The sequence below is a fragment of the Pleurodeles waltl genome, chromosome 2_1, assembly GCF_031143425.1.
Source record: "Pleurodeles waltl isolate 20211129_DDA chromosome 2_1, aPleWal1.hap1.20221129, whole genome shotgun sequence".
Classification (NCBI taxonomy): Eukaryota; Metazoa; Chordata; class Amphibia; order Caudata; family Salamandridae; genus Pleurodeles; species Pleurodeles waltl.
In genome coordinates, this window is record NC_090438.1 from 369,671,565 (window position 1) to 369,686,254 (window position 14,690).

Consider the following 14,690-nt stretch of genomic DNA (forward strand, 5'->3'; position numbering starts at 1 on the left):
CAGAGGTCTGAGAGCAAAGGTAATGTGATCTTGTTTTTTCAGACCCAGCCAGGTGTGAGCAATTTGGTTTTTTACTTGTTGCAACTTTGCAAAGGAAGCATTGGGGATGCCTGTTTAGAGCCATTGCAGTAATCCTGCTGGGACAGGACAACAGCGAAGATCAGGGCGAAGCCTGGGAAAAATGTGGGAATTGCAGAATTACTTTTAGTTGTAGCAGCGTGTAAAAAGACTGATTTGCAAACTGTGTTTCAATTTGAGGAGAATGAGAGATGGCAAGATTGCAAACGAAGATCACTCCCAGAAGTGAAGCTTATTTCACTGGATATGGAAAAGGCTCCAGTCCTGTAGACCATGAAAGCAAGCTAGAGATTAGCAATAGCATGATTGGTCAAAGGCGCAGGGACAGAGTCTGAAAAGATTTCCGTGGTAATCAAACATTTTTTAGGGGAGCTGGATATTGTCTGCATGCCTTTGTTGCCGATTGTATAGAAAGGCAGCATGAATTTGAGGAGTGCCATGTAAACATGATGGGAGACAAAGCAGAGCACTGGGGTACTTTGCAGGGGTTATTAGGTGTTTTAGTGAGGAAGGGGACAATTTTGATTTGATGACTTTGGTTGTATGACAATGAAGTGAAATATGTGAGTGCATACCATTATTGACAGTTGTGAAAGACAGTCTGTGAATGAACAGCCTATGTGGTATTGAATACAAGTAGTATTAAGGCACTATGATGAGTATGATCATGGTTCATGAAGTGTTCACCTTTTATTTAAGTGCTCCTTCGTGACTTTACTTCCAGATTGGAAGTAGCTGAGGAGGCCACTGGTCTTCAGATGGTTGGAGGGTTGGTGAGAGACAACTGTTTAATGACCTTAATAGCTCAGAGAGAACCAAAGATGTGTCTATAATGTGCTATAATTCTGGGATCAGCACTTGGTTTCTTTAGGATGAGTGTAATGATTACACATTTGAGAGCTGTTTACAAGTTTTGTCATTACTGGGACAAGTGCAGGTAGGCCCGGATTGATAACTTTGGTATAGGTTATGATCAATAATAGGTTTTTTTACTTTGGTTCAGACAGAGGTGCAAACTCAGGTAGGTTACAATATCCATGTGGAAAGGTTGGGGTTGTATCTGGAGCTGGGAATAGGTATATAGACAATTGTAGTTTAAGAGGTGTGGATCTACTATGGCATCAGTGGTTCCAGCTGTAAGAGGACCGATTTTGTTGGTTAAGAACAACTGGAGGTTGTCATAGCCTTGTGGGGTAAGTAAATTTTTGAGACACTGGCTGACACCATCCCCTACAATATTTGTAGAAGCCCTTTAGTGAATTAAAAGAAGCATTGTTGTGGGACTGGTAGTATTATTTTATTGATTTTGCGCTTTATACCCTCTTACAAATGAACAACACAGTAAATGATCAGAGGAACGGGTGGTTTTGTTTTATGTATGCTTAGTACCTACTGGCGATAACCAGTATGTAGTTATAGTTAGGAGCTACTTTCCATAGGAAAAGATTGTTTTGCTTTGCCTATAACTTTAGCACTGTTTGTCGAATCTTCAAAAAAAAAATCAAACTAGTTTTCTACTCACTTCAGCTGCTCTCTGCAAAATTTCGGGGTGATTCGTCAAGTGAGGGCCACGAAAAAAGGCGGGGCCCAAAACGCATTTTCCCATTGCAATTTGAGATACGACTACAGCCCGAACCGTTGGACAGAATTGCACCAAATTTGTCAGAAAGCTAGATCTTGGTTTATAAATGTAGAATTGAGGGAAGTAATTTTTCCCAGCTTGAAGCAGGACTAGTCAGGATGGACGAGTGTAGAGATCACCCAGACCAGGCGAGACACCAGCAACTTTGCCAAGATTTTACCTCTGCATTCAATAGTGAGAGCAGACTGTATGGGGCACAGTTCTCCTGCAGCTTTCCCACTTTGTGTATGACTAATATGTTTGCTAGCCTCTTAACTCTAGGCAAAAAGCCCTTCTCTCGACTTTCCTTAAACATTTACAGAAGCTTGGGTGCCACCTTAGAAGCAGTGAGTTTACAGAGTTCAAAGGGCAGGTCGTTAGGGGCTCACCGCCTTGCCAGAAGTCAAGTCACAGATCGCCTGCACTACTTCAGATTCTGTATGTTCCTGTTCTAAGAGTTATCTGTCCAACTGCAGGAGCTCTGGGAGTTGTGTATTTGACAACAGCTTGCAACACTCCTTGGCAGTGGCAGTGAGCACTGCGGAGTAGAGGTGTGTATAGTAGGCTGCGAAGGCATTAGCCATACCTTGCCTATCCCTCACTTGCTCCCCTTTTGCATTCATTATTTCGAGAACCAATTGGTTGGTGGTCTCCTTCCGGTCTAGCCAGGCCAGGAGCCTCCCTGCCCTGTCACCCACCTCTTAGAAGTAATGTTGGGGTGCGCAGTGACTGGCTCTGGTAGCTTCGATAGCCATGTTCCTATATTCTGTCTGTTATAGGCTTAAGGTGTGATGTAGGCTCTCTTGTTCTCCGTCAGTGAGCTTGGACTCCATCTCTAAGATCTCCCGCTCCAATGTCTCCAAAGAGGCACTTTTTCCTTTGTATGCAATACTATCACTGAGAGGCCCTGGTTCTTTATGACTGCCCACAGGGTCTGCATCGATGTCACAGAGTCCTCATTCTCATTGAAGTATCTCTCCGTGGCCTCTGTGAGGCCTGATCAGGTGTGGGGTACCTTTAGGTACCAGTGGTGGAGCTCAATTTGCCGTTGATCGTGGTGATCAAACAGATCGTTGGCTTCCCAAACTGGGGAATGGTCAGAAATACCCCTGGCCACGTAAATGATCTCTCTGAATTGTGGGAGTTGATGTGATAAGGTTAGAGTATAATCTATACACAAGAGGCTCCCATGCGCCACGCCAAGAGCTGTATGTGTATTGTGGTGTTAAAGGGTTGATAGTGTGCCATGTGTCAATGAGTCCCAGAGCTGTCACAGAATCCATCAGAGGACTGTGGATTGGGTCCATCCTGCCTGGTGGGCAAGCGGTACCTGGAGTTGCAGAGGGCCATGTTAAAATCTTCACTCTTAATTAACCTGCCATCAGGGAGTCTGTGGAGGGGAGCGTTGAGCTCAGGGAGTACCGCCTCATGTTGTCAGGGAGGGACATAAACTGATATAATGTTTAGCTTCTGCCCCTTCCAACATCCAGAAAGCTCCACATAGTTCCGTCCGTTTCTGGCCAGATGTGTTGTACAGTGAGTGGCATGGACCTACGCAGGAGGATACTCGCCCCCCTTGAGTCGGAGTTGTAGCCCACATCATCTTATATCTCCATCTGTCTGTTGCTCGAAAAACATTTCCCTGGAGAGGTGTCTACTGAAGGAGAACTGCATCTGGAGAGTGTCTCTTAAGGGAGTGTAGTACCACCCCTCTTTTGATTTTGACCCCCCAGTCCATTAACGTTCTAAAAGAGCACCATAAAACTAGGAGCAACATTGTGTCAGAACGCAGTAATCAAAAGAAATAAAAACCCTAACAAGTCCTGCCTCCCTGCATAGCGGACCTGAAACTGCCCCCCAACTCTGCAGAGTGTCTGTCGTTCCAACACAACATAATTAACAGTAGGTGGCGGGTCCAAAACTAAGGTGCCCTTAATCTAATCTCCCCTAGACAAGATGAAAAGAGTTTACCAATGATATATAGTTGGCTGCAGATCAAGCAGTCTCTTGTGTTTGCAGCCTTTCCATATTCGGCCAGACGTGTGGAATACAGAGTCTGAAAGATATCTCAGGTGGCTGATCAGTCCCTGCTATAGACAGAGAAGTAATCATTGCCATTCATAATCCAAGTGCAGACGTTCACGATGATGGTTGCTTTGGAGAGCCACATCTCTCCTGTTGGCTGCCATTTCCGCTCCGCGGCTTCTGATTCTTGTTGCTGTCTCTCTGAGCATGCCCGAGGTTCTGGTCCGCCATCTGTCCTCCAGTCAATCCTATGTTACATCAGGAGTTGAAAAGTACCAAGTCTTGCCTTCAACTGCAACACACAATTTTGCAGGGAAGATAATAGTGTTTGATCTCTCGATATTTCAGGACCTCTTCAAGTAAGCTGTTGATGCATCCTTTGGACTTAAAGGATAAAGTCCTGAAAGAAGGAAATTGCAGTATTCTCGTAGGTAAGTAGGGGTGGGAGGGGCGTTGCGGCCCGTCACGATCACAATATTGGAATATTCTGGCTGTGATGGGTCAAGGTGGCATTTCCAGTTTCGACTGGGCATCGGGGACTCGATGAGCATGTTCCACCGAAAAGTAGTTGGAAAGGCCTCAAGGCTGCTGCATTTTTAGGACAAGGTCCTCCACAAACAGATCGACTGCCACCCCCTCACCCGTTCCGGCACTCCGATTATCTGAATGCTATTTCACAGAGAAACTGCCTTGTGGCCTTTCTTGGGCCCATCTGTTAGGTACCTTTGACACCGACGATCCAAGAAACTTTTTTTGCAATCCCACAATCAACATAGAACGATTGAGATTAAAAAGATCACACAACAATCTAGAGTTTCAGTTGAGCCCTTCTTCATCTCAAGTACAGCCACTCAGAGAATATGGACAGGTACAGAGTGATGGAACAAACACCTTTCAATTTTTGCCCACAGTGCAACACTGAGTATCCCCCTACTGATCAGTGTGGCATTTGCAACCTTTGCCTCTCCCCTGAGCACAATGAAGCCTCCAGCAAGTTATATATTTTCTTTAGGTGCAAGAAGAAGCAAAGGTAATGGAGGGAAAGAAGTATGGCACATATAAAAATGCATCAGCAGTCATCTACCGAGACACTGGATCTCGTTAACGCAAACAGTATCCCCTCCAAGTCGAGAAAGGTGAGACAAGACCCTCCAGAGTACAGGCACTTTAGCCGACGCTCCGGCCAGACCGTATGTTCAAGTGCATCGGAGGGAGACTAGTTTAAGGGAACACCATCAATGTCGATAGATGTGGGGCCAAAAACATAGTCAACACCAAGGGCAGCCAGTACTACCTCAGCGATGAGCACTGCTCCAAATCCCAACTTTGTAAAAAAAAAAAAAAAAAACTAGTGCTGCATCAGAGCATCGCTTCCGAGGGAAATAGGCATCCACCTCACCGAACCCTTGAGGAAAGAAGCCTTTGGTGCACTGCTGACTTTCAGCTATGGTCAACACTGGGAAAACGCCACAGGGTCCAGCAGGCTCCAGAGGAAAGAGGTCCTGGTGGTCCACCTTCAGGGCTGTAGTCTGTGTAAAAACTGCACCCCAGGTCTAGTACCAGTCCCTCGATGCCTAAATCTTAGGGTTCTAAGACACCCGACCTTGAAAGGCTGGTAAAGAACCTGAATGTGAAGCAAAAAGGCTTTTTATGCACTTTAATTTTGGAAAGATTTCTGCAAAGACATCTCAGGGGAAAAATCTTCAGTACTTTGCATGCAGACCCCAAGAACGTTGCTGACTCACATTTGAAAAAGAACTACCCCTGAGGAACATTGGTGCCCGGTGTCAAGAATGCACAAAGACACAGCCACAAGGCCTCCTCCATTGCCTTCTTCACTCAGGCAATCACCTCCACTATATCCACCACCTATGCTTCACCCATATTCTCCACCACCTCCACCAGAATCTCTAGAGAGATTAGTCCACCCTTTCTCTGACAACAGCAGCCATTACTGAGAGGAAGAAGGGTTGTAATAGAGGCAACTACTTAGTGGTGAATCGCAAACTCTGTAGTTTGCTCTCAAGATGCGAAAGATATCATTGGAAGGAAGTGGAGGCCTTCATACAGCACCTTCCTGAGGCCTATAAAAAGAGGGATGAAAAATGAGGGAAGGAGGAGAAAATTTCCATTTCCAATAATTTCATTCATCTGGGTTCAAGTAAGAGATTTGTGTTAGACAATATCCTATGTTTTTACTTCCTTAGCAGAGCTCAGAGGAGAATCTAAACTTGCTGGCCAGTCGGAAAGGGAAGGCTCAGCTGTATAACAGCTGTAGCTCAAAGAAGATAGTTGAAGATTTAGCTCCCAGGTGCACACCACCTGACAATGAAGGGAGACACATTAATAGCTTTTTTGCAAGAAAGGTACAGCACCTGCTGATTTAACTATCAAGTAGCCACCATTGTAGTCATTGTAGGCATGTGTCATGAATGATGTTATGAAAATGCATGAGGTTCAGATATATGTGGGTCCTTCATAAACCCAAAACATCTGATCCTCTTGAATTATTGGCAGTGTAGGAGGAATAATAGCTTGATGATTGCATGACCATGTACCCCAGAGACATTACATTGATCAGTCATTACTTTTGATCTTGATTTTTGTACTGAAAGTAACACCACTTAAAGTTTCAAAAGTGCAAGAATAGCACAATAAAGAAGTACTTATTCTCTGCACTAACCCATAGCATAAACCCCTATTATGGAGATCACAAAGGCAAAAAATAAGCATACTACAATTTTTTGGTGGGAAGGGTACCTGAAACTGCTCCCTCTTGTTAAGACTCTGTCATTGCTTTATGATTCAGTTTTTTTATTATGAAATTGAATGTCATCTTCTGGGTTGAATATTATTAATCTTAATGCAGATAGTTCTGGAGAGGTTTTGCACAAGTATTGGCACAACAAGCACAGACTTGGGCTAGAATTACGTTTACATGAACGAGCTGTGGCAAACAGTTGAAGACATGATGTACATTGATAAAATCCTGTATGTTGCAGCATAAGCTATCTGAGCTGAAGGTAGAGGATAAGGGAGACAGCGGAAACAATCATAACAAATCTAGAAACTGTCAGTGGGACTCCATTGGAACTTTGAGCACAAGGCAAGCAGGTTATGATTTCCACTGAAAGGTTGAAAAACAAGAACTGATGAAAGCACCCATGCATGCAGTAATACAAGGTGTGTCAGTGAATACATCATGCAGGTGTGCGCGGTAACAGGTTTCCAAGGCTCTGTTTTAATAGTTATAGAATGGGTTCAAGATCAATTTTCTAAATGAAATGTGACACATGTATAGATATCAAAAAGTGAGAACATATGTGTATATATATATCTTTTTCGCATTCGTACTATACACTGAATTAATTAAAAATTTAAGCAAATAGAAAACATGTTTTTCACGTTGAAATTCAGCAGCATAATTATGTTCGCCCTTGACCTGTTCCAGTGTTCTTTATGACCACTGACCACATAATTTTCATAAAATATTGTCCTGGTATTTGCTTAGTTTCTTCATTCCTTTTATTTCTTAGGAGACGAAAGAGTCCTTAATAGAAAATATGGTGATTGGGAAGAATCCGGTAAGGGTAGTATTTTTTTTTTATCTTGGTCTGTTTTCATGTCTCCCTATTTATGGAAATGTTCATTTTGTTATTGTAACCCTATGTCCTGTGTAGTATATACTCTTCTTGTAGTAACACTCCCTGTATTTGCTACCCTCTGTTAGTTACTACAGTTGTGTCGCCTGAAACGAGTGAAGTATCATGAGTTTGGCAGGTGCACCTCGCTGGACTACAAGATGTTTGCACATTTATCAGGGATATGGTGTTTGGGACTCACCCAGAAATAAGAATTAGTGGTCATTTCTCACAATCAGACCCCCCTTGGTAGTGTATTAATGCTGTTTCCTTAGTCAGTATAAGTAATAGACTGAATTGGTAGTAATACATGAAGAAAAGTATTTTAAGTAGATTAGAAGATATTAAACACATACACACACAAACACATGCACAGGTGTATTAAAGTAAAATTACCCAAAGAAAAGAAAAAAATAATGTGCAAAAATGGTGTTGCAGTTTTTCTTCAGACTAACAGTCTGTTATCGTAAAGAGCGGGATTTACAGCAGCAAGGAATACCCAATACTTGGATGCAGTTCTGCGTGGATACACTGATGCTCAGAGCTACGAACAGTGAAACATCAGCAAGTAAAATACTCCCTCTGTTAGCCAATTTATATGGCCAGATGTCCCTGTTGGAAACTGGATCATTGGTAATAGCAGGTAAGCACCTACACTTAGCAATAGGTCACTAACCTCCACTAGGTCCAGTTAGGTCTCAAAAAATGAATCCCAGCTCAACCCTTGTTCGCTTGGCAGCGAGCAACAAGGCTTAACTTAGGAGACAAAGGCCCTCATTACAACTTTGGCAGTCCTAGGACTGCCACGGTGGAGGTGGCAGTTGCACCGCTGTGGGTCAGACGGAACAGATGCCACATTATGACCATGGCAGTGTACCGACTGGAACAGAGGCAAGTCGCCGCCAGTAAGTGCGGGCTGCGGCGGTCGGCGGTAAGCATCTCCAGGCCGACGGGGAGCATGTTTCAGGCAATCATATTATGAGGTTCCAACTAGCCAGGATTTTCACCCCGGTTGCCCCGCCATGAAAAGACCTGTGGAAACGAACCATATAAAAGGAGACACTCACCTTCAGGAACACAGGCACGTCTGCAGCTGCCATGGAACCTGTTAGAAATGGGGTCTTTGGTTGGCAGTCAGGTTACCCCCTGTCCAAGCAAGGACCCTCACTCTAATCAGGGTAATAGAGAATCACCCTCAGCTAACCCCTGCTTACCCCTTGGCAGCTTGGCACGAGCAGTAAGCTTGACTTCAGAATGCTAGGTGTAAAGTACTTGTACCAACACACTCACTAACTTAATGAAAACACTACAAAATGACACAACACAGGTTTAGAAAAATAGGAAATATTTATCTAAACAAAACTATACCAAAATGACAAAAATCCACAATACACAAGTCAAGTTATCACTAAAAATAAAAAGAGTCTTCAGGTAATTTTAAAGCCACACCAATGTTCTTAGCGTGAAAATGTACTTGGGGCGCGTCAAAAATAACCCCGCTCGGGTGAGGGTGCGTCAAAAAGTTCTTGCAATGCATTGATTTCACTCACGAGCGAGACCTTGCATCGTTTCTCCTTTCGTCTGGTCGGGGTACTTAGTTTCTTCTTTCCGCAGGAGAGCAATGCGTTGATCTGGTCATCACTCTCGGGCCTTGTGTTGTTTTTACACGCCCAGCAGTACTTGCGTCAGAAATGCAGCCGCACGATGATCCAAAAAAAACACGCACTGCAGGTTGCGATCTCACCAGCCTCTGTCAGTGATGCTGTGCATCGGTTCTCCAGCCCCAGGCGTCGATCTTTGGGTCGCGTTGCATACAAGCGTCGATTTTCAGCCGCGAAGCCGGCAGCGTGCCGATTTTTGAGCCGCAGATCGGAGTCGCATGGATCATTTTCCCGCACTGCGTTCTGTGCATGGATTTCATCCTCTTAGGCTGCGAGCTTCTCCTCTCAGGGTCCCAGGAACTGGATGGGCACAACAGGGCAGAGTAGGCGTCACTCCAGAGACTCCAGGTGCTGGCAGAGAGAAGTCTTTGTTGTACGTGAGGCTTCAAACAAGAGGAGGCAAGCTCTAAATCAAGCCCTTGGAGATCTTCACAAGATGGAAGGCACACAAAGTCCAGTCTTTGCCCTCTTACTCTGGCAGAAGCAGCAACTGCAGGATAGCTCCACAAAGCACAGTCACAGGCAGCGCAGCTCTTCTTCCTCAGCTCTTCCGCTCTTCTCCAGGCAGAGGTTCCTCTTAGTTTCCAGAAGTGTTCTAAAGTCTGTGGTTTGGGGCCCTTTTTATACCCTATTTCCCCTTTGAAGTAGGCCTACTTCAAAGCAAAGTCTCCCTTGAATGTGAAATCCTGCCTTGCCCAGGCCAGTCCCCAGACACTCACTAGGGGGTTGGAGACTGCATTGTGTGAGGGCAGACACAGCCCTTTCTGGTGTGTGTGACCACTCCACTCCCCCCTAGCACAGATGGCTCATCAGGAAATACAGACCCAACCCCAGCTTCCCATATGTCACTGTCTAGTGTGAGGGGCAACCAGCCCAACTGTCAAAACTGACCCAGACAGGGAATCCACAAACAGGCAGAGCCAAAGAAATGTTATAAGCAAGAAAATGCTCACTTTCTAAAAGTGGCATTTTCAAACACACAATCTTAAAATCAACTTTACTAAAAGATGTTTTTTTAAATTGTGAGCTCAGAGACCCCAAACTCCATGTGTCCATCCAATCCCACAGGGAATCTACACTTCAATCAGATTTAAAGGTAGCCCCCATGTTAACCTATGAGAGGGACAAGCCTTGCAACAGTAAAAAACGAATTTAGCAATATTCCACTATCAAGACATATAACACACATTACTATATGTTCTACCTCAACCATACACTGCACCCTGCCCCTTGGGGCTACCTAGGGCCTACCTTAGGGCCCTTACATGTAAGAAAAGGGAAGGTTTAGACTTGGCAAGTGGGTACACTTGTCATGTCGAATTTACAGTTTAAAACTGCACACACAGACACTGCAGTGGCAGGTCTGAGACATGATTACAGAGCTACGTATGTGGGTGGCACAACAAGTGCTGAAGGCCCACTAGTAGCATTTGATTTACAAGCCCTGGCACCTCTAGTGCACTTTACTAGGGACTTACTAGTAAATCAGATATGCCAATCATGGATAAACCAATCAACCATACAATTTACACAGAGAGCACTTGCACTTTAGCACTGGATAGCAGTGGTAAAGTGCTCAGAGTTCAAAAGCCAACAAAAACAGGTCAGAAAAAATAGGAGGCAGGAGGCAAAGGGATTGGGGATGACCCTGCAAAAGGGCAAAATCCAACAGAATCCAATACTCCTGCTGGCCATACGACTCCAGAACCGACGACGAAGACACCAACCATAAGTGCAGCCGCCTACCCCAACCTGGAGGGAAGGACATTAGTACACCCACACACAACACACAAACCTGGCACGGCTAGTGGCTGCCACGCGCACATGCAAAGGAATACTCATACAAGCACACACACACTCACACACACAAACAAACCACACACAACAAATCGTACATATGAAACGCACACATGTGGAAGGAAAGCCAGGACAAGTGTGTAACCCTCGACACCAAGGGGTCCCTGGTGCAGATATAATGAAAAACAATTTTTCAAATAAACATGATAAGAAACAATTTTAGCCTACTGGCCAGTCCAACTTTAACGGGTGCCCTAGGCACACAGGGCAATGTCCATGGCCCCAACTTGACTCCTGACTGCAAAGTGGCCTCCACATGGCAAGGCCATCAATGGGTGCATGCAGGCACCTCAGGGGTGATTGGGGGGAGGTAAAGTTGGGGCTTTGGTTTCGATAGGGGTCCTTAGGTTTGGGCTTGGAGGGGGAGTCCCCTTGGTTTGGGTTGGGGTGGTGCTTTAGTTCTGAATTTAGATTTTGGGGAAGGGGGCTTGGCTTTTGCTTTGGGAGAGGTAACCTTTGGCCTTGGTGGGGGGAGATGTCTTAGGTGGGGGACGCGCAGGGCTAGTTCGAGGTGCACTATGAGAGAGCTGGGAGGTGGAAGGTGGAAGGCAGGGGTTTTAGGAATGGAACAGGGACTGGGTCACTGGATGGGAACTGGAAAAACCCATGCAGGAACTGCTTTTTAGGGACACAAGGCTGGTACTGGGAGTAACGTTTGGGAGTAGAGGTAGTGAGGTGTATACAGTGAGGTGCTTTGGGTGCAAGTGCGAGCGTGGATGTCGTGTGTGGTGTGCGACTGTTAGGTGTGTGAGTGTGGGCGTTAGGTGTGTGTGTGGGCGTTTAGGTATAGTGAGGAGGGGGAAGGAGTTGCAGGGGGATGTGTGAATGTATGTTGTGGTGTGTTCAGGTAGGGTCGATGTGTTGCATCTGGGGTTGTTGACGGTTGTCCTGAGTGCGCATGTGGTGTATGGGGTGCATGCATGGGGGTCTGCTGTTGTGGTGATGGTGGAAATGAGTGCACCTGTGGCAGGATCTGGGAGTGATGATGTGGTGACTGCAGGTATGAGTGGTGTAGTGCCTTTGAGGGGAGAGGTGGTGGGGGAGTCCGTGTAGGGAGTGAATGTTGTTGTGTCTGCATCTGAATATTGTGTGTGCATGGTGGTGGTGTATTTTGTGGTGCCTGTGTTTGTCCTTGCGATCTGGGTCTGTTGTTGTGGATGCATGTTGGTATGGAAGTGTGCCTTTGATGGGTGAAGGGAGAGGGATGTGGGATTGAGAACAGGTAGTTGGGCGGGGGTTGTGGAAGGAGGAGGAACACTGGCTGTCGTCAGTGTGGAGGCCAAAGCCTGAAACTATCTCTGCAGGGCAGACAGGGCACTGTGGATACCTTCCAGGTAGGCATTCGACTGCTGGATCTGTGATGTCAGTCCCTGGATTGGTCTATTTGCAGGGCATTCGTGTGGTGAGACTCTGGTTCCTACGTTGCCTGGTGGCTCCCTTGACTCATGTATGCAGATTATCTCTGCTCTACTTTCACCTTGTTGCATATTGCTCCCACTTCTGTCTATCTCACAGACATTTCTAGGAAGATGTTGATTGTGATGACATGTCAGTCAAATGCAAATCTTACTCATTACAATAAAGACACATAGGCAGTAGCTGTGTTCAAAGGTGTTTAATGTTAATCACAAGTGGAATGTGTGATAAGTGGTGTCACGGTGGGTGTAATCATCAGAGTAATTGTCCCAGCTGTAGATAGTCCAGGTCCAGTTTCCAAGGGGGCATGGGAAAATGGAGGCATGACAGTGGACAGTCAACAAGGTGTGTCAGTGGCAGACAAAGGAGAATGTTTAGGAGAGGGTCACTTCCTGGTAGGTGGTCTTGGCATCAGGTCCTGCAGGATGTCTGGATGGACATTCTCGCTTGCATGTGGGTCCTCCGCTACAGGGGCAGGGGTGCTGGTGGCCTGCGGGTCCTCTGGCAGGGCCTCCATTCCACTAGCTGCCTCGGAAGTGGAAGGCTCGGTTGGAATGTGGCTAGTGGAAGGGGCCTGCTGGTTGGTGGATGATGCACGCAGGTTGGTGGTCAGTTCCTTCAGTACCCCTGCAATGGAGGCCTTGGTGGTTTTGATGGTCTGCCACTGCTGCATGGCCTCCTGGTGGTATTCCCTCTGCAACTTCTGGTTCTCTTGCCCATAGTGACCCAGAACTGGTGGTATGCTCCCAAGACTTGGGAAATTACCTCCTGGCCAATCATTTATTGTGGGTGCCCCATCCTTTGGGCCACAGATGCCCTTCCTCTGCCCCTGGCCCCCTGTGCCCCTGGCACAGTGTACCCACTTCCAGTTGCACTAGGACCTTCATCGTTTTGGGTGTGGTCCCTGTACTGTGAGGCACACTGCTGATTGACCTGTTCTTGGCACACAGGTGTGGGGGTGTAGGGTCGGCTGTGCTGTGGTAGCCACATGTGATGGGGACTCAGATGTGTCTAGGGTGGGGCCTGTGGTGTTGGATTGGCCAGTTGTCAATATCCAGGCAACCACTGGGGCCTTCATCCTGCGGACGGCTGTCTGTCTCTGGCATCAGCTGCCAGGTGGCAGCGGAACCTGTGGATGGAAAGGGAGGGTGTTACATGTGGAGATGTACTTGTTGGTATCATTGTCTGATGCATGGAGTAGCTTGACTTGTTTCTGAGTGGTGGTAATGACAGCTGCAGCACTGCAGACATTGCTTGCATGTGACATGTTGTGGCATTGTTTCAGTTTGTCAGAGAGATTGCGCATTAGGGAGGGACTCTGTGGGGATAGTGGCAGTGGGGTGGTGTGGCATGCATAGGAGGGGCGTGGGGTGATGGGGGCAGAAGTGTGTGATGTAGTAGATTAGGGATTGATGGGTGGTGGGGACGCATGTTGGGCATGAGTGGTTGGTGCCTGGGGAGTGTTGTTGACTTACCAGAGTCGAGTCCTCCGATGATTTCAGTCAGGCCCACAGGATGTGTGATGTCCAAGAACTTCTCCTCCCATGATGTGAACTCAGGGAGCAGATTGGTTTGGGTGACAATCTGGTGCCTGGATGCCATGGAACGCACCCTCCCCTTTAGGTTGTTTCACCTCTTCCTGATGTCCTCCCTTGTGCGTGGATGGGTGCCCACTTAGTTGACCCGGTCAACGATCCTCCGCAATAACTCAATTTTCCTGAATATCGAGGTTTGCTGGACCTGGGCTCTGAACATTTGTGGCGATAGCTTGACGATTTCATCTACCGTGACCCTTAACTCATCATCCGTGAAACGTGGGTGCTTCTGACGGGACATGGTGGTTGTGTTTTTGGGGGGTGGGTGTTGTGTGTGTGTGTGTGTGTGTAGGGTGGTTGAGGTGTTTGGTTGTGTGTGCTGGTGGTTTCTAGTGTATGTGTGCAGTGGCAATGTGTGTATTGTGTTGGTGGCGCAGTTGTGTGATAGTTGGCAAGGATGTTGGTGCCTATGGTTTGAATGTGCAGTGTGCTCCGTTGGTGTGCTCCTCGGTCTCTCTGTTGGTAGTTGTGGTTGCAAAGGATTGTGGGGGTGTGTGAGTGTGTTATGTAGTGCAGTTAGCAGGTGTGTATCAGGTATGGGGTATTCAGACTATCCAATGTGGTGTCAGGTTCTGGTGGAGGTGATGTTTTGACAGCGGCGATTTTGCACCCCCGTGGTTTACCACTGTGCAGTGACCGCTGGGCTAATTTGTGGGTCGTAATATGGAGGGCGGGGTGTTGTTGGCGTGGCAGTGCTGGTGGTGGGACCGTCCCCCTTCTGTCCTTGGTCGGTCTGGCCGTTTAGGATTTGTGGCTGTATTTGGGCGGTCTTCAGTTTGTGTCTCGTAATATGGCG

At 46.7% G+C, this 14,690-nt stretch overlaps 1 protein-coding gene across 2 annotated transcripts in view; it reads left to right on the plus strand.

The window, feature by feature from the left end:
• ZNF711 (zinc finger protein 711) overlaps positions 1-14,690 on the plus strand; it is a 267,445-nt gene that overhangs the window by 162,033 nt on the left and 90,722 nt on the right. For both annotated transcript variants that reach the window (XM_069212629.1, XM_069212633.1), the window contains exon 7: positions 7,261-7,308. In XM_069212629.1, the coding sequence (XP_069068730.1) occupies positions 7,261-7,308 (48 nt within the window). The remainder of the gene's footprint in view (positions 1-7,260; positions 7,309-14,690) is intronic.